At 42.9% G+C, this 22,701-nt stretch overlaps 3 protein-coding genes across 3 annotated transcripts in view; all 3 read right to left on the bottom strand.

Moving 5' to 3' along the window:
• Window positions 1-11,939, bottom strand: part of arrdc1b (arrestin domain containing 1b) — a 29,090-nt gene extending 17,151 nt beyond the window's left edge. The window contains exons 1-2 of the mRNA XM_088392509.1: window positions 11,738-11,939; window positions 9,005-9,287 (exon numbers count right to left, since the gene is read on the bottom strand). Coding sequence (XP_088248635.1) covers window positions 9,005-9,122 — 118 coding nt within the window. The 5' untranslated portion in view covers window positions 9,123-9,287; window positions 11,738-11,939. The remainder of the gene's footprint in view (window positions 1-9,004; window positions 9,288-11,737) is intronic.
• A 924-nt stretch (window positions 11,940-12,863) lies between these two features.
• On the bottom strand, window positions 12,864-16,820 carry LOC148389909 (uncharacterized). Its single transcript, XM_088391311.1, has 15 exons — window positions 16,707-16,820; window positions 16,519-16,629; window positions 16,417-16,449; window positions 16,198-16,350; window positions 15,760-15,903; window positions 15,480-15,614; window positions 15,253-15,413; window positions 15,048-15,171; window positions 14,913-14,967; window positions 14,770-14,836; window positions 14,572-14,705; window positions 14,458-14,501; window positions 14,207-14,380; window positions 13,943-14,097; window positions 12,864-13,874 (listed from the first exon to the last, which is right to left on the bottom strand). Exons 1-15 carry the CDS (start codon window positions 16,714-16,716, stop codon window positions 13,767-13,769), a joined length of 1,608 nt encoding a protein of 535 aa, XP_088247437.1. The 5' UTR covers window positions 16,717-16,820; the 3' UTR covers window positions 12,864-13,766.
• A 98-nt stretch (window positions 16,821-16,918) lies between these two features.
• Window positions 16,919-22,701, bottom strand: part of LOC148389908 (uncharacterized) — a 29,845-nt gene continuing 24,062 nt past the window's right edge. Inside the window, exons 79-98 of the mRNA XM_088391310.1 lie at window positions 21,590-21,810; window positions 21,367-21,479; window positions 21,072-21,196; window positions 20,951-21,013; window positions 20,669-20,824; window positions 20,511-20,587; window positions 19,922-20,036; window positions 19,792-19,842; window positions 19,553-19,720; window positions 19,254-19,364; window positions 19,075-19,185; window positions 18,757-18,965; window positions 18,572-18,684; window positions 18,284-18,405; window positions 18,149-18,211; window positions 17,911-18,066; window positions 17,715-17,803; window positions 17,456-17,576; window positions 17,335-17,370; window positions 16,919-17,256 (exon numbers count right to left, since the gene is read on the bottom strand). Of these exons, the coding sequence (XP_088247436.1) occupies window positions 16,919-17,256; window positions 17,335-17,370; window positions 17,456-17,576; window positions 17,715-17,803; window positions 17,911-18,066; window positions 18,149-18,211; window positions 18,284-18,405; window positions 18,572-18,684; window positions 18,757-18,965; window positions 19,075-19,185; window positions 19,254-19,364; window positions 19,553-19,720; window positions 19,792-19,842; window positions 19,922-20,036; window positions 20,511-20,587; window positions 20,669-20,824; window positions 20,951-21,013; window positions 21,072-21,196; window positions 21,367-21,479; window positions 21,590-21,810 (2,558 nt within the window). The remainder of the gene's footprint in view (window positions 17,257-17,334; window positions 17,371-17,455; window positions 17,577-17,714; window positions 17,804-17,910; window positions 18,067-18,148; window positions 18,212-18,283; window positions 18,406-18,571; window positions 18,685-18,756; window positions 18,966-19,074; window positions 19,186-19,253; window positions 19,365-19,552; window positions 19,721-19,791; window positions 19,843-19,921; window positions 20,037-20,510; window positions 20,588-20,668; window positions 20,825-20,950; window positions 21,014-21,071; window positions 21,197-21,366; window positions 21,480-21,589; window positions 21,811-22,701) is intronic.

The raw sequence follows: 22,701 nt of genomic DNA, 5'->3' as shown, positions 1-22,701 counted from the left end.
ATTGCGTGTGAAGGCGAATACTTTGAATCACTTCTTGGGGAATGATGCCGAATGATGTTGAAATTAGTTGAATTTCTTGAGAAATGTGGAAAATAGAAGTGTAATACAGAATTTTGGTGAATTTGGTTGAATTTCAAATTTGAAAGTTTGGAGTTTTCGGTAAGTGGGAGATTGTGGAATAGGTAGGCAAAAGATGAACAGTTGAAAGTTGGAACGGGTTGAAACGGTTAAATAATGTAGAAGTTAGAGCAAATCTTGAATCCCCATAGAGAATGAGTGGGAATTAAAAGAAAAAACAATTGCGCCAAAATTTTTTGAAATTTGGAACAAAACGATAAAAAACGGCTTCAGGAGGTTCACTTTTGGGGTTAAAATGTTGAAACGGGTTCAATCGGACAATAAATGCAAAAGTTAGCGCCTAATGTAGCTATTTAGGGCAGTTAATGTTGAAATAAGGTCACTTCCGGTTTGATTTGGGTCACTTCCGGTCTATTTGGGTCACTTCCGGTTTGATAAGAGGCACTTCCGGTCTAGCTGAGGTCACTTCCGGTTTATTTGGGGTCACTTCCGGTTTAAAAAGGTCACTTCCGGTTTAAAAAGGTCACTTCCGGTTTGATTTGGGGTCACTTCCGGTTTACTTGAGGTCACTTCCGGTTCATTTGGGGTCACTTCCGGTTTGATTTGGGTCACTTCCGGTCTATTTGGGTCACTTCCGGTTTGATAAGAGGCACTTCCGGTCTAGCTGAGGTCACTTCCGGTTTATTTGGGGTCACTTCCGGTTTAAAAAGGTCACTTCCGGTTTAAAAAGGTCACTTCCGGTTTGATTTAGGGTCACTTCCGGTTTACCTGGGGTCACTTCCGGTTCATTTGGGGTCACTTCCGGTTTGATTTGGGTCACTTCCGGTTTGATTTGGGGTCACTTCCGGTTTACCTGAGGTCACTTCCTGTTTACCTAAGGTCACTTCCTGTTCGAATTGGGGCACTTCCGGTTCATTCTAGGTTCATTGGGAGCACTTCAGGGTCAATCCAAGATGGCCGTCACACTGGAAGTGGGGGTCAAGGGTTGAATTGTGTAAGCATAGTGGAAGTGGGGGTGAAGGGGTGAATATGGTAAGGATGAAGTGACCAAAGTGAATAAAGTTGGAATGGGTTGAATCGGTTGAAAAATGTAGAATTTAGAGTGAAAAAACGAAATTTTGTAGAATTTGGTGTGAATTTCAAAATAAAATTTTGGGAAATTTTGGTAAGTGGGAAGGTGTGGAATAGGTAGGCAAAAGATGAACAGTTGAAAGTTGGAATGGGTTGAATCGGTCAAAGAATGTAGAAATTAGAGGTGAAAAACCAAATTTTGTGAAATTTTGTCGAAATTTTTAACGTGAAAACGTGAAATTTTTGAATTTGGGAATTTTGGGAATGTCGAGAATCATTCCGAATGTGGTTTGAATGTGCTGAATGAGGTGAATTTAAAAGGGGAATGACGTAAATGTGAAATGTCGAATCTGCCATTGAGAATGAATGGGGAAAAATTTGTCGTAAATTCGCGAATTTTGCGAAATCGGAAAATTTTCGGAACGAGAAAAATGGAAGCGCTCATCTCGTGAATATTTGGAATACGTCAAAAGTGGAACGGAGTGAATCGGATGAATTATGTGGAAGAAGAAGCGGGACAAAAAAGTGGCGGGAATAAAATAGAAGAATAATAATAACTAGAAAATGCAATTTCTGGAGAAATTGCGTGTGAAGGCGAATACTTTGAATCACTTCTTGGGGAATGATGCCGAATGATGTTGAAATTAGTTGAATTTCTTGAGAAATGTGGAAAATAGAAGTGTACTACAGAATTTTGGTGAATTTGGTTGAATTTCAAATTTGAAAGTTTGGAATTTTTGGTAAGTGGGAGATTGTGGAATAGGTAGGCAAAAGATGAACAGTTGAAAGTTGGAACGGGTTGAAACGGTTAAATAATGTAGAAGTTAGAGCAAATCTTGAATCCCCATAGAGAATGAGAGGGATTTAAAAGAAAAAGCAATCGCGCCATAAGTTTTTGAAATTTGTAACAAAGCGAAAAAAAACGGCTTCAGGAGGTTCACTTTTGGGGTTAAAATGTTGAAACGGGTTCAATCGGACAATAAATGCAAAAGTTAGCGCCTAATGTAGCTATTTAGGGCAGTTAATGTTGAAATAAGGTCACTTCCGGTTTGATTTGGGTCACCTCCGGTCTATTTGGGTCACTTCCGGTTTGATAAGAGGCACTTCCGGTCTAGCTGAGGTCACTTCCGGTTTATTTGGGGTCACTTCCGGTTTAAAAAGGTCACTTCCGGTTTAAAAAGGTCACTTCCGGTTTGATTTGGGGTCACTTCCGGTTTACTTGAGGTCACTTCCGGTTCATTTGGGGTCACTTCCGGTTTGATTTGGGTCACTTCCGGTCTATTTGGGTCACTTCCGGTTTGATAAGAGGCACTTCCGGTCTAGCTGATGTCACTTCCGGTTTATTTGGGGTCACTTCCGGTTTAAAAAGGTCACTTCCGGTTTAAAAAGGTCACTTCCGGTTTGATTTGGGGTCACTTCCGGTTTACCTGAGGTCACTTCCGGTTCATTTGGGGTCACTTCCGGTTTGATTTGGGTCACTTCCGGTTTGATTAGAGGCACTTCCGGTCTAGCTGAGGTCACTTCCGGTTTATTTGGGGTCACTTCCGGTTTAAAAAGGTCACTTCCGGTTTAAAAAGGTCACTTCCGGTTTGATTTGGGGTCACTTCTGGATTACCTGAGGTCACTTCCTGTTTACCTAAGGTCACTTCCGGTTCGATTTGGGGCACTTCCGGTTCATTCTAGGTTCATTGGGAGCACTTCAGGGTCAATCCAAGATGGCCGCCACACTGGAAGTGGGGGTCAAGGGTTGAATTTTGTAAGCATAGTGGAAGTGGGGGTGAAGGGGGTGAATATGGTAAGGATGAGGTGACCAAAGTGAATAAAGTTGGAATGGGTTGAATCGGTTGAAAAATGTAGAAATTAGAGTAGAAAAACCAAATTTTGTAGAATTTGGTTGAATTTCAAAATTGAAAATTTGGAAATTTTGGTAAGTGGGAAGGTGTGGAATAGGTAGGCAAAAGATGAACAGTTGAAAGTTGGAATGGGTTGAATCGGTTGAAAAACGTAGAAGTTAGAGTAGAAAAACGAAATTTTGGAGAATTTGGTTGAATTTCAAATTTGAAATTTTGGAATTTTTGGTAGGTGAGAAGTTGTGGAATAGGCAGGCAAAAGATGAACAGTTGAAAGTTGGAATGGGTTGAATCGGTTGAAAAATGTAGAAATTAGAGTAGAAAAACGAAATTACGAAGAATTTGGTTGAATTTCAAATTTGAAAATTTGGAATTTTTTTGTAAGTGGGAAGTTGTGGAATAGGTAGGCAAAAGATGAACAGTTGGAAGTTGGAATGGGTTGAATCGGTCGAAAAATGTAGAAATTAGAGGTGAAAAACGAAATTTCGTGAAATTTTGTCGGAATTTTTAACGTGAAAACGTAAAATTTTTGAATTTGGGAATTTTGGGAATGTCGAGAATCATTCCGAATGTGGCTTGAATGTGCTGAATGAGGTGAATTTAAAAGGGGAATGACGTAAATGTGAAATGTCGAATCTGCCATTGAGAATGAATGGGGAAAAATTTGTCGTAAATTCGCGAATTTTGCGAAATCGGAAAATTTTCGGAACGAGAAAAATGGAAGCGCCCATCTCGTGAATATTTGGAATACGTCAAAAGTGGAACGGAGTGATTCGGATGAATTATGTGGAAGAAGAAGCGGGACAAAAAAGTGGCGGGAATAAAATATAATAATAATAACTAGAAAATGCAATTTCTGGAGAAATTGCGTGTGAAGGCGAATACTTTGAATCACTTCTTGGGGAATGATGCCGAATGATGTTGAAATTAGTTGAATTTCTTGAGAAATGTGGAAAATAGAAGTGTAATACAGAATTTTGGTGAATTTGGTTGAATTTCAAATTTGAAAGTTTGGAATTCTTGGTAAGTGGGAGATTGTGGAATAGGTAGGCAAAAGATGAACAGTTGAAAGTTGGAACGGGTTGAAACGGTTAAATAATGTAGAAGTTAGAGCAAATCTTGAATCCCCATAGAGAATGAGTGGGAATTAAAAGAATAAACAATTGCGCCAAAATTTTTTGAAATTTGGAACAAAACGATAAAAAACGGCTTCAGGAGGTTCACTTTTGGGGTTAAAATGTTGAAACGGGTTCAATCGGACAATAAATGCAAAAGTTAGCGCCTAATGTAGCTATTTAGGGCAGTTAATATTGAAATAAGGTCACTTCCGGTTTGATTTGGGTCACTTCCGGTCTAGTTGGGTCACTTCCGGTTTGTTAAGAGGCACTTCCGGTCTAGCTGAGGTCACTTCCGGTTTATTTGGGGTCACTTCCGGTTTAAAAAGGTCACTTCCGGTTTAAAAAGGTCACTTCCGGTTTGATTTAGGGTCACTTCCGGTTTACCTGGGTCACTTCCGGTTCATTTGGGGTCACTTCCGGTTTGATTTGGGTCACTTCCGGTTTGATTTGGGGTCACTTCCGGTTTACCTGAGGTCACTTCCTGTTTACCTAAGGTCACATCCGGTTCGAATTGGGGCACTTCCGGTTCATTCTAGGTTCATTGGGAGCACTTCAGGGTCAATCCAAGATGGCCGCCACACTGGAAGTGGGGGTCAAGGGTTGAATTGTGTAAGCATAGTGGAAGTGGGGGTGAAGGGGTGAATATGGTAAGGATGAAGTGACCAAAGTGAATAAAGTTGGAATGGGTTGAATCGGTTGAAAAATGTAGAATTTAGAGTGAAAAAACGAAATTTTGTAGAATTTGGTGTGAATTTCAAAATAAAATTTTGGGAAATTTTGGTAAGTGGGAAGGTGTGGAATAGGTAGGCAAAAGATGAACAGTTGAAAGTTGGAATGGGTTGAATCGGTCAAAGAATGTAGAAATTAGAGGTGAAAAACCAAATTTTGTGAAATTTTGTCGAAATTTTTAACGTGAAAACGTGAAATTTTTGAATTTGGGAATTTTGGGAATGTCGAGAATCATTCCGAATGTGGTTTGAATGTGCTGAATGAGGTGAATTTAAAAGGGGAATGACGTAAATGTGAAACGTCGAATCTGCCATTGAGAATGAATGGGGAAAAATTTGTCGTAAATTCGCGAATTTTGCGAAATCGGAAAATTTTCGGAACGAGAAAAATGGAAGCGCTCATCTCGTGAATATTTGGAATACGTCAAAAGTGGAACGGAGTGAATCGGATGAATTATGTGGAAGAAGAAGCGGGACAAAAAAGTGTGGAGAATAAAATATAATAATAATAATAATAATAATAATAATAATAATAGAGAATGGTGTAGAATAACATATGTGTGAAGGCCATCGCCTTCACACAATAATAGAGAATGGTGTAGAATAACATATGTGTGAAGGCCATCGCCTTCACACAATAATAGAGAATGGTGTAGAATAACATATGTGTGAAGGCCATCGCCTTCACACAACTAGTGGCCATGTATCTAATCTGCACATTATGTTACACACTACAGTTCAATGTTTCATTGAACAATTTGACAACTCATAGATACAGAGTAGTGATATTGCTAGCACGTTTGACATAAAATTTCACGCTAAAACATGATCTTGAAAAACCCTTTTAAAAAAAACCCACAAACATCACAATGATAAAACATTGTAAATTTGTTTTGTTTTTTCGACACCGATGATGAGTCACTGTCGTGTCAGACTGCCTCAGTATAGCGTCAACTACTGACGAGGTGGACTAACTCGGGGCCAGATTTATTTTTCTTTAAGTATCAGCAGTCCCCATGAGTACCAGATACCTAAAAAATAAGTGTGGTATCAGCTCCGCTGCTCATGCTTGTAAACAATTACTTAGATTTTATTTATTTATTTTTTAGAAAATTTATTTTTGACCTTGACCCAAATATTGACGGCATGTAAATATAGTCATCAAAGTTGCGGAAGATGATATAACAATACTCACAGGTACTTATTCTGAGAAAATTATTTATATTGCTGCAGCTTTATTCAGACCTTCTACCAACTACAGCTTTTGGAGCACTGACATGAATTTACTGCAGTTTAAAAACAGTGAATGGTACTTAAGGCTATTACCATTCTAACTATACAAAGCATTTTTCTATTAAACAAATAGGAGGTCATAAATTAGGTCTGTTGCATCCACGAGTTGACAAAAGGCTTTGAGTTGAACCTTTATGTCGTGAACTTGCTCAAATGAATGTGCATTACAAAGGATAGGCAGGCTCTGTACTTCTACTCTTGGGGAAAGTTACAGTCTGTGACATGCCGCAAGAACATGAAAACATCACAAAAAAGTTCCGAGGAGAGATTTGATAGTATGCATGCAATATATTTGATCACAATGATCACTCAACTAATCTAACATCACAAATTACTACTACCTTCAACTTGTATGTAACTCATATCTTATGAACCTACTTCAACAACTTTGAAAAGGAAGACAATCAATACAAATACTGTCTAATGGTGTTATCATCAATAATACAGTGAGGCAGTAAATTTGGTCGAAAATATTGAGCGTGTCTCACAAACAAATGCACAAAGGACAGCATGTGTCCTGATCAACCAAATCTGGTGCCAGTGAAGCATGTTGAGTCTGGAAAAGATGTGCGGAGCTTCTTGTTACGAGGACTTGAGGCCTCTCAGTGCACATTAGTGGCCTGATAAAAGTGTATAAAACCTATTTAAATAACTAGTCTGGCTCACTCAATAAACCAGCAACTAATTGAAAGGCATGAGGACACAACTGGGATACAAATGTTTTCCTGGTTCAGCATGATTCAAGCAGTCTTGGTGATTGAGCAATTAGCAGTCATGCTTAAGAAGTGCATTGAAAGCAGAATGCAGGCTCAGCAATTGCAGCACATTCATTCTGAAAGCCTGAAATGGAGTGCAATGCTCCTGAACTAGAATACCTTATTGAACAGGTCAGAGGGCTCCTCACTATATGAATCACAGGTGAATCTCAAATTAGAATATTGTTGAGAAGATCATTTACTACAATAGTTCAATTTGTCAAACTCAAATTACAAAGGTAATCCCGCTCACAAAGGGTGATGAAGACATTATCTCTTAAGTAGAGGGGGAAAAAAACTTTATCAAGCACCATCATGCATTTATATTTCCAATTAAAATCAACAACATAGACCAAATAGAAACTTAGGGCCATTTTCTCTCATTAAACACTGCAGCTGGGGTGAAGAGACCCAAAAATGTGCCCATTCCCTGTGGCCCAGTGCACACCATCCAAGCATTCCTCTGTAGAATTTAGCACTTTTCCTTCACTTGGCAACAGCTGACTAATGCCGATGGCGTGGGATACACCTGGCCCATAATGCTGACCGGCTGTCTGCCAAAATAGTTGTAACCACGTTACACTAATTGCCGAACGTCACGGAGGGCTCGTTATTATAACATCAAGTCAATTCCCATGGAGTGGCATCAATTCTGTCTATATTTTAAATTGGTCCTAATCACCCACAAATAGCATGCATAAATGCATCTCACTTAAAATAAATGTATTAAACCTACTAGACAGGATTTATTTATTTTTTATTTTTTACATGTCATGTTTTTTGCGTCTTTTTGCATAGCCAATGCTAGATATCAGGACCAAACGTGCATACCATGCATATTTCCGTTTTGCGTGTGTGTGTGGTCGAGTATAGAATTTGAGATGTGAACACTACCAGACAGACCCATGGCAGAGAAAATGAGACCAAAATAAATAAAACAGACTAAGGCTATTTTCATCCACAACAACATATCTGTCTGAACACCAACATCCTCCAGATTACTGATGACATGAGTTCACACACTATCAAAAAACTGCTCAAGGGAAATGGCAAATTTGAAAAACTGCTACAGCATTACATTTTAGTTTGGTGGGGAAAGGCCTGCTTAAATGTTTTGGCTTTAATAAAAAACAATATTTTATAAGGAAGCTAGACAATATGAAGCTGAGTCACTTCACCAGCCATCTCACATCTATCAAGTAGTTGACTACACCCAGGATTCGTCATTTTCAGAGCAAAGTAAGACAACAGTTAACACTCACATTCACACATATAGTCTACGAAATGGAATTGATCCCACATTGATTCCGTAAAAGTCCACCACCAATGACTTTTGTTCATCAGGACTTGCGCAATATGTTCTTGCTTGCATGAAAGCCATTTGGACTCAAATGTTTTGATCGACTTTGGATTCATATTTTGTCCCCAAAATGTTGATCTAATTCTGAGGTACATGACTTCACAATCGTAGGCTGTTTCATCATAAGGATGTCAACAAGCAGCATGTCTACGTTGGCAAGTTTGGTATGATACTTTACAGGCTTTTGTTTGGCAAACAATTGCCACACCAGCACATTAGAGTATTCCCCTCTTACAAAAGCAGCTGAAAGCATGTCCTCGAATATCACAGAAGAATCCCCATAAGGATCATTCCCATACAATGGGCACATTGTTCATTTCAAGGGCAGCAACCGAGACTCTCCCCACCTCACTCCTCAACTTTAATCCTATCATTGTCAGTTGACCCAAAATCACTTTTTCTACATTCACGACAGAAAACTATTCAATTTGATGTGTCTAAGTTCCACAGCCAAACAAGTAAGCCATGTTAAGACAACAAGATGAGGCATCAAGCAGGATATAGTCCAGGAAGTGGCTTTAACGTCCTGTTAACCAAACACCAACGACTCACTCTGAAGAAAAACAACATGCACAACTACAACCAAGAAAAATACTTTGTGGCATTTCAAACGCACAAGTCGAACAACACTTCTTCAACATTTCCGCTGGCAACTTTGCGCACAATCGTGTCCCTGCATGCGCGCTCCCCCAGACACACACACACACACACACACACACGCGCGCCTTTCCCTTCTCATGTTGGACATTACCTTTGTACTGTAGCGAGTTGCTGATTCGTATTTTGACCGTTCCGCCGATGGATTCTCCGGGACTGTATACCACCTTATTATTGGTGAAAGTGATGTCAAATTCTTGAAGCTTTCCCATGACTGCGCTCCGCTACTCGACCGTTCGCTTTTAAGACGCGATGCTCTCTCACCTGCTGCCTCGAGAAGAATTGACGTCACTGAACGGTGCGTTGTCACTTATGGGAGGGACAAACTCGCTTCACTTCACCTTTACCCTGACGTCGCGATTGCGTCACGGTGTTACCTGGAGGCAAAGGAAAGGAAGCCGGGAGTAAGGACTTTTAGGTAGAGAAAAAAAAGTCGTCTTGTGTTTTTGGTTGCCAAAACCGTAGAAGCAAAAAAAGAAAAAGAAAAAAAAAATCTATCGCATCCCAGCCTGCTGTGGCTGAACGCGATTAGGCAGAAGGATTGGATTGAGGTGTCAAAATTAATTGATTAATTGACAACAAATCAATTATCACACTAACATACCCAGTATATTAATGACATTTTAACAAAAGAAGGTCCAAAACTTATTAATGTTCTTATTTCTCTAGTACTTTATGAGATCAGACGGATTTATCTTTTGAGTTTCATCATAGTAAGACATTTGCATTCATCTGCTTTTTGAAAAACACCATACATTTTTCTTGCGTGCTATTGCTTAGCTGTTGTTTAGTTTTTTTTTCCATCCACTAAATATTACCAAACAAACAAAAATATTTGTTTAATAAACAGCAATCAGGGGGTATTTATACACTTGATTGATTATTCCATTAATAAATTCCATTAATTAATGGAATAATCAATGGAATAATTGAGTGTGAAAGTGTCATCTACAACATGGGTTTGCAGTGCACACTTCATCAAGGGAAGATTTAAGGTTTATTAAACAGCAATCAGGGGGGATTTATACACTTGATTGATTATTCCATTAATAAATTCTATTAATTGATGGAATAATCAATGGAATAATTGAGTATGAAAGTGTCATCTACAACATGGGTTTGCAGTGCACACTTCATCAAGGGAAGATTAACATGAAATCAGTTTCAACCTGACAATGATAAAGTTAAAGTTAAAAGTTAAAGTCCTAATGATTTGGGCAAGACTTAGCTGTGACTAAAATTACTTTAACTTTGTCATTAGCAACGTTAGATGTATGTTTCAGAAAATATAGATATGCATATTTCTGAAAATGAAAATAATATGACTATAATGTCCTGTTATTTCGATGAGATTCATCATGTCTTTGTAATTATATACTGTAGATTATTTTGTTCAGACAAGCCTTGTCTGAACAAAATAATCTGCAGTATATGCTATAATGTCCCGGTGTAACGGGAAAACATCAAACAAATCAAATAATAAAGTACTGCAACTTGACATTTTCTATTGTTTCTTATTAAAACATGGTTGGATGCAGACAGCCACTCTATAAACATGGAGTTCAGTTGTATTCAGTATTCTCTCACCAAAATTACCTGCAGTAAATCAAACTCAAACATTTCATCAAATATACCTTATTATCAGAACTCACTGTTCTTGTCCACTTTTTGGGGGTACTTCTCACAATGATAAGTTTCCTACATTGACAAGTAACAACATCCAACAGGCTGTTAATATTCTAGGTAAGGGCCCTGAAACATTTCTAAGATGACACACAAGCACAATGGTTGCCAAGTTACTCCCTTGTATCCATGGAAATCTGGTATGCTGTCTACGTATAATCCCACTGCTTTTTTTTTTTCTTTTTGTTTACTGAGAAAATTGTTCACTCAAGAAGCTTCATTATTTAATGAGTCAGTCTATGATTGTAAACCCAAGATAATATCTCAGGAGGTAATGGCCAGACACCTTAAGTTACCTCTTGATATAAGGCAGAGGTGAATACATTCCAAACTACTGAGAGATCATATCTTAGCCTTGGTCCTTATCTTTCACAGCATATAAATTCTGAAAAGCAGATTGAGGGGGTGAACCACAGGTCTTAAAAAGTGAGGTCATGATGAAAGTGAAAAAATAAAAATAAAAGCAGTGAAGTAAATGTAGGTGTACATTTTCAAAAAGGAAATACTCAGTATTTGAGCCATTGCTTAAGAATGTCAGTATTTTTGAATATTTCTGAAAATGCGGCAATGCTCCGCCGGAAATGATTACTGTACTGTATGCAGAAGTAAGAATAGATTAATCAGTTGTCTCTCAATAATGAGTATACATAATAATAATAATAATAACAACAATAATAATAATCATCATAATAATACGACGCAAGCGACTTTTTAAAGTTCACAGTTGACGGATGAAAAGAAAGTTTAACCATCGTGGGTTCCGAATGGGCATTTATGTCTGACCCACCGAGGCAACCCGTGTCTATTTGACTATATGGACTTGAACTGGGGATCTGAATAGTCCTTGTGTGCGCTCCGACAGGACAAATTATATGCAATCCATTTAGACCCCATTTGTGTTTGCCCATTTAGAGCTCCACTGAGTTTGGTGGCTCAGGTGTAGTCACGTGCTCGGACAACGGCAATGCCAGGTGACTGAAGACTTGATCCAATTTGGAAAATAGTTTTATAAACAAGGGTGCATGAAAAAAAATGTGAAAAATAACAAAAGGCGAGGATGTGCAGAAAGTTAGACAAAACGACAAAAGGATAACGTAAGGCGTTACCACAAGACAAACAATTCAAAAGAGTCACATGTACTTACGGTGGCAAGAAGAAGAAGAAGAAACAAAATCCATAAGCGCACAGAACACACAAAAGTCATAACTTAGTACATGAGAGAAGTGAGTTCAAAAACTACAATGCACATGGAAAAGAGCGATGCAAACATTCTGCACCAGCACATTGCTGAAACTGCCCTCAAGTAGCTGCTGATTGGAAAAAGGTGCCTGGTGTGTAGGCCAGGCAATTCCCATGCCCACCTCGCTCAGACACTCCCACCACATTTACCCAGTCCGAAATGCCCACAAATCCAAGATGGAGACGATGTGGAACCCGGTACCTTTGCCCAATTCCAGCCCATATAAGACCATGTGGGCTAACATGTACAGGTGTGCCCCTGGTGGAACTCGGGAGCGAAACCAGATGAAACCCATCCTTCCTTTGGTACCCAGGAAACACTCATTCACCACACTTGGGGCACAACTGGACATAAAGAATTGAGGGTTAGATGAAATCACAGCTCTACTTAGTGGACAAACAGTGTAAGCACACTAGCTTGTAGACAAAAAGAATATTCATCCTGATTTGGGCTGATATGGGATATTCTGAAAAGAGCCAGTATATAAGGCTAATTTAGTCGGCAGAATGATAATCGGTTGGGCCCCGTTCTGAACTGGTATAATGACAAAACCCTCCACGGCATTTGGTCAAGTGACCGTTTTTCACAACCCTGCAACCAGCCCTTGATGTCTCAAATTTACTGTAAAACAATACTGTGTGTTTTTGTCAGTGCCAGAAGGAACCAATTTTATGTTTTTCTTGTTTTTTCTTTTTCCTAGAGGCCACGGGAATACAAATGTTTCCAAGTTGTGTGAATAGGTGCTTGTTGAGTATTTGTTTTGTTAAACAGCCTCTGATGTCAGAGTGTTTCAAATATGTAGGACTATTTTCAAATTCTACCTATTTCATCTGATTTGTTAACAGTCCCAGACAGGGGTGCACAAGTGTTTAATTCAACCAAATTTAATTCAACCCAATTCATTGAGAGATCATCTAAAATATTTGCCTTTTGTTTTTAAATTTAGCGAGAATTTGTGTTCGGGGTAAAGTGAACAGTTTAGCTGGCATGGTTTGAATCAGTCAAAAAATGTAGAAAAAAAAAACCCGAATCGTAATCAGTTTCTTTTATTTTGAAATTAAGAAAAATCAAATGACTGTGAAAACCAACATTTTTCTGACAGCAGTGATTAAGTCACTTCTGCAATCAGTAATCAAAAATCCAATAATACATGAATTGTAGATTTTGTAACATACCGTAGAAACAACAACAGTGAAAAACACAATTTTTCTGACAGCAGCGATCGAGTAAAAAACTGCCATCAGTTATCAAAAATGCTGATGGAAAATACTGAATTAGTCTACAATTGCAGACATCATTGGCAGTAACGTAGCTCACTGTTGATTCACAATTCATTATTTGTAATCATAAAATATAATTTTTTTTTTTTAACCAGAATTAAACAAAAGGCTGTCGAGTCGGGCACCCTTTTCTAAGGGCGATTACGACAAGACAACACAACACGACATGAATATAAAACGAAACAAAGAACAATACCAGTAACCGACTTTGGACTTTCATTCCAGCTCCAAGAGTATTCTTGCCTGTCACGTTCTTACGATTGGGCTCTTTAAAAGCACTGAGACTTCTGTACAATGTGTATTGTTCTTTCAGTGAGTAACTCTTTACGAAAAGGCAGTCAAAGTTGTCAAGCGTGCAAAAAAAAGAAAAGACAAAGTAGACCAAGTAGAGTCGAGTGTTAGTGAACATAGCATGCTTGTTCACATTTCATCAGGACACGACATCTAGTTGGCTAATAACAGCGAAGCTAAATGCAGCTACTGTATGAATTACAAAGGTATGCAGAGGTGTTCAGATTGCAATTTTGATACTATTTATAGTTACTGAGTAGAGTAGGAAAGGGATTAAAAGTTGCTCTTCTTCTTTGATGACTTCCTTGGGACGCACCGTTGTAGATTTTCTCCACGGGCATCCTGCTGTTGGCAGGCGGACTCTACTGTGCCACCTGTGGCTTCGATGAGGTCTTTGGAAAGTGCACTTTGGGCATCTTGCACATGAAGCTGTTCACTTGGGCGCAAGACATTAGCTTCCATTTTCCAGTCTGAAAGAAAACCATCAGTTTCAGTGGAACGCAAAGGTATTCTTCCAAATGCTCAACGGAGCACCCACCTGCCATAACTGAGCCACGCAGTGCTTGCCGAGGCCGACACGCTGGTAGGGTTCTCCTGCGGCCCAGTGGGTGAAGGTCACCTTGTGGCGGTCCGACCACACAAACATGCCGGGAAGCACCAGGTCATTCAGTCCGGTCCACATATCGCTGGTTTCTGCGGAGGACGGATGAGAACAAAGCTCTCATCTGGTTCTCAGATATTCCACCCATCCGGTCGTTCTACAGAGATTGTTAATTAATCAATCAATCGTTGGGATACGTACCAAACTCTGAGGCACTTTTAACCCACGCCTGCTCCACTTTGGAGCAAATGGACATCAGTTCGGCACCAAAACCACGGCAGACCCGTTGAGCATCATCCCAGTTCTTGACGTCTTCAAAGAATTTGTAGCAGAAACCCGCAAACTCCTCCCAGTCAGGTGCCGAGCATCTGGGCTCTGCAGGCGAGACATCGTGTGAGTTTTCCTTGTCATCAACAGTTGACGTGACATAAAGAAATATTTTTTGAACTCACCTCCATCTGCAAACGTATAAGAATCACCCAGCGGGTCGTCCGAACTGCAAATAGTAAAGTGATAATTAGCTGGTGGCTCTTTATGGGACTTTTCCGTGAAAGTTGGTCACTCACAGTCTGGAGATGATCCCGTTCCCAGTGGAGCCCATGTAGACTGGCTGTTTGGGAGCTCGCATCACAATACAATCTCCTCCGATGTCGTTCTGAATGACGCCAGCGTGAATAGCAGCCGCGCAGATGTGCGAGTCCTGCATTTACACAAAGTTGCAGTCACAGACAAGAACTCGACTGGTGGGTGAGGTAATCATGTACCTTTGAGTAGACCAATGTTCCAGAGACAAAGTGTTTGTCTTTGGCACACCCAGGTGGACAGTAGAACCTGCAGAAGACACACATGTTGTGAAATTGACGACAGGCGGTCATCGTCATGAAACATTGTGTCAAGTGTGACTCACGTCATCGAATCGGTGAAGTGGAGGCTGTTGAACTGTCTGGCACAGGTCATCGCATCTGTCGGACATAAGGCGGGATCATCGCGTGTTTTGGCCTTGTTGTTTTCGGCAAGCAAAGCAGTAGATTGTGTTGCTCACCGTCATGCGCGCATCCCAAGATGTCAAAGCGGAGGCCAAATTCTGGACGACTCTCCAGCGGCAGGATGCGGACATACTTAGCAAATGCCGGCGTCTCAAGCAGATGAGTTCCACCACCGATGAACTACAAATAGGATGTTTGCTTGTTTGTTGTGACAATTTTGGAGGGTGAGGTTGAGGTCGACTCGATTGTCCCTGCACTCACCTTCCCGCCTGGGTGTTTTGTCCATTTCCTCCGATTAACGCTCACCTTCATCTCAAGTTGGATGTCCCAGGAGCGAGTATTATCGCTATCACACCCCTGGGTCACGATCCCCGTCACCTTTCTCATGTAACCGAGGTTCACCTGGATCCAGCTGCCGACGGCTGGAGGGGACAAGACATTAGAACGCTCAGGAGACCACAGTGCCAAGCTGTCATTTTTCTGCGTACGATCTTTTGACGGCTTCCAGCAGGACTCTCCATTGAGGCGGGCTTTTTCTGGGGTGGCGTCTTCCATCGAGGAGGAGGCTTGGAAGAGAGAGTCTGCGAGGCTCCCGTCCGCAATGCCCAGACTGTCAAGACATACTGAGGACAGCCAAAAGTCATTTTCATTTGGAACAGATGCTTCAAGGCCAATTAAAATACAAATCTCGCCATCTATCCTCTTGTGGGACTCCTTGCATTATTTCTTGGGATTGCAGAGCAGAAGATCACGAGACGCAAAGCCCACCTTTGTGTTCACAGCTATAGACCATCTCCAGATATTTGGAGGTGGCAGGGCAGGAATCGTCCTCCAAAAGCTCAATGCGGCATTTTTGCTGGCCGTTGCACATTTTCCTGTAGCGAGGGAGGATGCCTTCCACTCCGCAATACTCTGCAAGTTACAACACACCACTGAGTCTGAGTGGGCCTGATGAGCATTGATGCACCTGAATGAGTTCAGCAAGACAAAGTCGAACAAAACTAGCACGTTTCTGCATATAGACTCATTCCGGCGTCTGAGCGGTTTGTAAGCTTTGGTTCATTTTCATTACGTTCGACAGCATGCCAAAGTTCTTTGGAGACTTCCAGGAGGAGACCAAGCAAAACATTACTGAATGAGCCTTCAGAGGTAGGTGGATAAATGCCTTAATTGGCGGCATCAAAATGGTGGCTTCTCAGGTCTTACCGTCGTCGTATGAGTCGCTGTCCAGCAAGCAAATGTCGTCACTCCGCCGACCGTAAAAGGCGGACTGGATGCTGATGCGACCTTGCTTCTGACCCTCACTCTCACATACAAGGTCAGCAGAATGGTTGTTGCAGACAAGGATCTCCTTCAAGCCTGAAAAAGCATTGTCAGGTCATTTTTGCCTAGGATTGTTTGAAGCCACTGTTTAAGACGACTTACCGTCATGAGGCTGGGGAGGTTTTGGCGTGTTTCCTGCGAGAAAACAGCCAAAGATGTGAATCAGCACATTGTGAGAATCGTCTGAGCGTCGTCACGTCTTACCTCTTTTCTTGCAGATATAGCCCCTCTTCTTCCTGCAATCATCAAACTTCCAGCGGCCGTTGCTTGTGAGTAAGGAAAGACAGGAAGCGCCAGAGAGGTCACCGGGGTCATCTGGAAGGAGACCACAGATGCTCAGCTCCGTTCCTCCGCAACATCGGAGACAAACATTGGTTAGGTTTTTGACCCACCTCCGTCCATGACCACGTAACGAAACGGGGATCCGTCAGTCCATTCGCTGCCGTCTTTCGTGATGTTGTTGTTGGCGCCCAACCACAGAGAGGGAGAGCTCGGCAGAAAAGTGTACAGACCTTTGGAGGTGAATGGTAAAATGTGCAACAAGAGTTTGAAACATTCTCGTTGGCGCTCTGCTCGCAGGGGGGAGCAAAGATAGACCAACTGCTCATTGGTGGCCACGCTGTACCGATGAAGAGGCACGTGATTTGAAATAAATGTTAAATGCGTAAATGTTAAAGGTGGTCAGCGGAAACAAACACAGGTGACGTCTGGAGCCCCGCCCGTGTTGGGGGATTTGAACACCTCTGATTGCGACCGGACAGACAGACAGCCTACTTTGTATGAAGGCCTGTTCGCGTGAGTCGGCGATGCTGAGCAGGTTGCCTCCGCGGCGGAGGCAGTCGTCTCGCGCCTTCTGCCACGTCTTGGTGGGTCTGCGTTGGATCAGGTAGCAGAAGTCGTCGGAGGATCGGTCCGGCCACCAGCCGCACTTTGCACTCCAGCCTGCAAGCGAGACTCAAGTCATTTGAGGGCAAACCGGTGACAAGAGACCACGTGTCGACTGCTGGGTGGGACGCCCACCTGCCGGCGGAGGAAGAACAAACTCTTGGACCTTGGCTGCAAGGAAAAGAGAGGAGTCATTAGCACTCTTAGATAGAGGGAGCACATGGAAGTGCAAGGTGAGTGCTCTTCATTTTCGGACCTTTTTTACAAATGAATGGCCGAATATTGGTGCAGGGCCAGTCCTCAACTTGTCCAGTTGGCGACAGTGCACAGCAATCACCACGTCCTGTCGGCCCGTTTGGCACCCACGCAATGTTGCCCTGCGGACGACACGCCGAACATGACTTTGCCGCATTTGGTGTAACTTGCGTGTTTGGTGGAACCTTTGCCCTCCGATATGACACCTTCATTCAGGGCAAATGACAACGTTTGTAGACTGCTCTAAATGTTTCATTTACTGTAGGCGTTGCGTCGCTCCACTCAAAGTTGTTCTTGTTCTTCTTGAGTCCCACCCAAGCTTGCAATCCTCCTACATCTGGCGCATGAGCTTGAAGATATCAGAGAAGCGAGGAAATTTAGCACAAGAAGAGCATTCAAATTTTGTGAAGTGCTAGATGACGATTGCTGGTATCGGCAGTTGGTCTTGGCGCTCACCGGCCAAGAATTGGCTATCAACCAGTGATTGGACGCTGGCCAGGTGACCGTTCCATTCTCTGCAGAACTTCTCGGCTGCCTCCCAAGTTCGCTTCATCCCTTCAAAGTGATAGCAAGAGTCCCTGTACAGGAAGTCGCCAGTGCCGCAGTAGGAAGCTGAAGCCACCAAAAAAACATGGATTACAAATCCACAACAAGACGTTGCAGGTGTGGAAAAAAAAGCCTCGCTGCCACTCACTCTCCACTCGATTGTAGCCGAATGCGTAGTCTTTGTAGGAACACAGCCGTCCGTCCGGGCAGGCTGCAGGGGGACGACGTGATTGCAAGTTTTTCTCCTTTGAGCGTTAACGTCACAACGGACGGGCAGACTTACCGTCGAGCGGCCGCTCGCACATGTACGCCAATGAGGATCCGCACGAGCCATGTCTCCACTTTCCAGGCTGACTCTCTACGTGCACACCTTGGTTGACGTACGCGCAGGATTCATTGTTGGAGCTGTTGAAAAAGGTCGGGAAAAAGGAGACACACATGCGACAAACGTGCCAATTTGGAGGCTTTTCCTCCTTTCTCATCAATACTCTCAAAATTCGCAGATGGGATCCATAATCTCGCTGTGTGTTCCGCCTGACAACAAAAGGACGCAAAGAGGTGACCTTCTTACCTTCTATCTTGACGCGAGTCCCAGTTGGCGTAGGTCGGCGTCACGCCGGTGTCGGACAAAGACAGTCTTTTTTCTCCTGCTTCAAAAAACTGACACCAGGCCACGTCGCAGTTCTGCCGAAACCAATCGCAGGTGACGGTTAGGTACCAGTGGAAAGTCAACGTATTCTACCGCTTTCGTCTCACCAGATTGGAACGTCCGATCCAGAACGGCTTGTCGCCCATTTGCTCCTTCACAAAGCTTTCCTCGTATGACGAGGTGATGGAGACCAGGTCGCCGCCCTCCCAGACGCAGTCGTAACGAGCCCCCAGCCAACCGTTGGTGGTCTCCATCTTCTTGTAGCAGTTGGAGCCAAAGCGTCGCCACCCTTTGGTCCTTTCACATGTCTGAACGACTGAGGAGACATTTGGGGATTACGCACTCAGTTTCAGGCAAATGCGTCATCTGCATCGACTCACATGAGACAAAAAATTGTGGAGAATTGGCCGAGCATCTCGTCTTACCTCTTCTCTTGCAGACGTAGCCGCGCTTCTTCTCGCAATCGACAACCTCTATGCCGCCCTTGCCACTGAGTAAGGAGTTGCATCGTCGGCCGGGGGGGTCACCAGGGTTACCTGGAGGGAGACCACAGATGCTCAGCGCTCCTTTGTTCCTTCATACATCGGCCAGGTTTTAGACCCACCTGCGCCCAAAAGGACGGAACTCGGTGAGGATTCGTCAGACTGCTTGCTGCCAACTTCAACAATGATGTCGCTGGCGTCCAACCACAAAGAGGAACCGCTTGGCAGAAGCCCTTTGGGTCAAAGGTGAATACAGAACAGAAGGTTGACTGACGCATCTTACAGAGGCAAGTGCAAAATGCTTAACTAAAACAAAGTGTGGGTGAAGTCTGGGTTGGTGGGGGTCACAAGCTTATTTTTGGTCTTTTCTTTGGAATGACAGAAACTCGGCAAAAAGCGCAGCAGACTGTAGACGGCCTACCTCGTATGAAGGTATGTTCGTTCGAGTCGGTGATGGCGAGCAGGTTGCCTCTGAGGCGGGTGCACTTGTCTCGCGCCTCCTTCCAGGTCTTGTTGGCCATGTCGTGGATCAAGTAGCACAAGTCGTTGGCGGGGTTCTCCCGCCACCAGCCGCACTTTGCACTCTTGCCTGCAAGCGAGACTCAAGTCACTTGAGGCCAAACAAGATTCTGCAAGTGGGCTGCAGGCTGGGACGCCCACCTGATGCTGATGCCGACGCCGGAAGAAGCGGAAGAGAAGCTCTGGCCTTGCCTGCAAGGATGCGAGAGGGGTCAAATATGAGAGAGCAATGAGAAGACAAAGGGCAAATGGGAGGTTGTGACTTTCTGACCTTTTTGACAGATGGATGGACGAAGGCCAGTACAGCCCTCAAGCTGAATTTCTCCATTCTCATTCAATTTTGCGCAGTCATCTGAATTTTGAATGAGGTTCTTTGTGACGTTGTCCTGCAGAGGATACAGCGTGTTTGGTGTTGCAATTGCTCAGATGGCTTCCCGCGAAATTTCCTTCAAAGGCACCTCACTGGTTCAAATCTGTTTTTCTTCTTACCATTCTCATCATTTCTGGAACCAATAGAAATTGTTGCGATACTCCAACCTGAGTTTCAGATTGAAGCTTTCCAAACCCTAAACTGTTAATTTTTATTCTGAAAAACGTTTTCCTGTGAAATGCATGGTGAAATCTTATTGTTTTTTTTTCTCTTATATATCACAATTCTAAGCCATCAAACTAAAGGACATTTTTGACTTCTTGTAACAAATTCAAATCTATTTAACAGGAAGACCATTCTTGTCAGATTTCTCCTCTCTATTGAATCAACTGTGCTCTACTAAAATGACAGTTTTTAATGTTTTGCTTTCCAACATGACAGCTTCATGAGTGACAATTTTTTAGACCTGCGTTGCAAATGTGTCACTTACTGTAGATGATCCGTCGAACCACTCAAATGTTCTTTTCTTGAGTCCCAGCCAAGGTTGAGATCCTTCTCGCACGTGAGCTTGAGGAAAGCAGAACGAGCAATTGTGACGATGTCGAGAAAACATGGCGGGACGATTGGTCAGTTTGTCTTGGCGCTCACCAGCCAAAAATTGTCTGTCGACCGGTGAGGGGATGCTGGCCAAGAGACCTCTCTTTTCCTTGCAGAAATCTTCAGCCGCTTGCCAAGTTTTAGGCGTCCCCTCAAAGTGATAACAAGAGTCCTTGTACAGGAACTCGTTAGAGTCACAGTAGGAAGCTGAAAGCCAAAATAAACTCATTAGAAAACCACAACGAGACGGAGTAGGTGTAAAACGAAAAAGCAACTCATTAGGAAACGACAACGAGAGGCTGCGGGTGTCAGAAGAAGCGTCGCTCCACTCACTCTCCACTCGACTGTAAGTGTAACCCAAGTCTTTGTAGGAACACGGCCATCCATCTGGGCAGTCTGCAGAAAGATGACATGGTTGCACTTTTCTCCTTTCACGTCAAACGTGCAGACTTACCGTCGGGCGACCGCTCGCACATGTACGCCAATGAGGATCTGCACGAGCCACGTCTCCACTTGCTAGGCTGACTGTCTCCGTGCACACCTTGGTTGACGTACACGCAGGATTCATCGTCGGAGCTGCTGAGAAAAGTCGGAAAAAGCGAGACACATCCGACAAACGTGCCAATTTGGAGGTTTTGCCCTTTTTTTCTGATGAAAACTCACCCCCAAAAGCATTTTTTTAGAAAGCAATTTGAAAATATCACCGTGCATCCCACCTGACCCAGGATGCAAAGAGGTGATCTTCTTACCTCTGGTCTTGACGCGGGTCCCAGTTGGCGTAGGTCGGCGTCACACTGGTGTAGGACCAAGTCACACTCTTTTCGCCCGCTTTAAAAAACTGACACCAGGTCTCGTTGCAGTTCTGCAGAGTCCAAACTCATTGTCAATGGTGTACCGATAGTGAGCCAACAGCCACTTGCTCGCGGTTCCATCTCAACTACCAGTCGCCAGCCAACAGCAGCCTGCACTTACCAGATTGGAGAGTCCGATCCAGAACGGTTTGTTGCCCATTTGCTCCATCACAAACATTTCCTCGTCTTCAGAGGTGATGGAGACAAGGTCGCCGCCCTCCCAGAGGCAGTTGTGACGAGCCCCCAGCCAACCGTTCGGGGTCTCCATCTTCTTGTAACAGTTTGAGCCGTGAGGACTCCATCCGTTGACTGTGTCACATGTTGGCTCATGATGGGTTAAAGCTGAAGAAACATCAAAATTCCCATGGTCATTTTCCAACCTTTGGTAAAAAGAACTAATTCAGCAAACAAGCAAGAATGCACGCCACCTAATTCAGCCAAATTGCGTCACCTGCATGACTGACAATCCACAATTGACACGACTTACAAAGGACTTGGGCATTTAGGGCTATTAGCCTAAAATAATAGAGTCACAAAAAAAATCAACAAGGCACATTTTTAAACGTGACATTCATTAACCAGCTTCAGGATGCTGAATGATTTCATGGACTGTTGCACATGTCAAAAAACGGAGGAAATTCAGTCCACTTCTGTCATTCTGCCCCTCGGACAGAGAAAAATGTGTTGTTGGTGGTGTTTTTTTTTTTGCTCATGTGCAGCCCACAGGATGGCGCTACAGGTCAAGAGTCCACATTCAACTTTTTTTATTTTCATTCATCACCAAAATATACGTTTGCAATCTGTGCAAAGGAAGACGTCTTTTTTAATACAGCTACAGAACAATTGGAGCTCCCTTTTTTTTTTTTCCAGGTAGTTACACAAGAAAGAGCTCATGCCCAGTTGTACATTTGTAACGCATCACTATTCCATCAGCGCAATGGGCTAGCTCGTCAACATTTAAGAGGAAAAAAAAAACATTGAAAAAAAACTGGCTGAAATTATGCTCTCATTTGTTTTTGCTTTTGGCAAAATCTCAGTGGGGAAAATGCACTACATGCAGCGTATGGGGCGCTGCAACAAAAGGACCTCCAAAGCGACAGGAAAAAAGTTACTTTGAATTGCTATTTTATGCATTTATTTAACAGCTGTCTGTTCACGTGTGATCATTAACAGAGGCGCTGCACTGATAGGCGCCCCGCTGCTCTGTGCCCCTCACCTCCGCCCACACACACG

The sequence above is a fragment of the Syngnathus floridae genome, chromosome 12 (assembly GCF_059516105.1).
Source record: "Syngnathus floridae isolate MCC-2025c chromosome 12, RoL_Sflo_1.0, whole genome shotgun sequence".
Lineage (NCBI taxonomy): Eukaryota > Metazoa > Chordata > Actinopteri > Syngnathiformes > Syngnathidae > Syngnathus > Syngnathus floridae.
The sequence above is the reverse complement of the archived record's forward strand: the minus strand, read 5'-3'. Positions and strand labels throughout refer to the sequence as shown.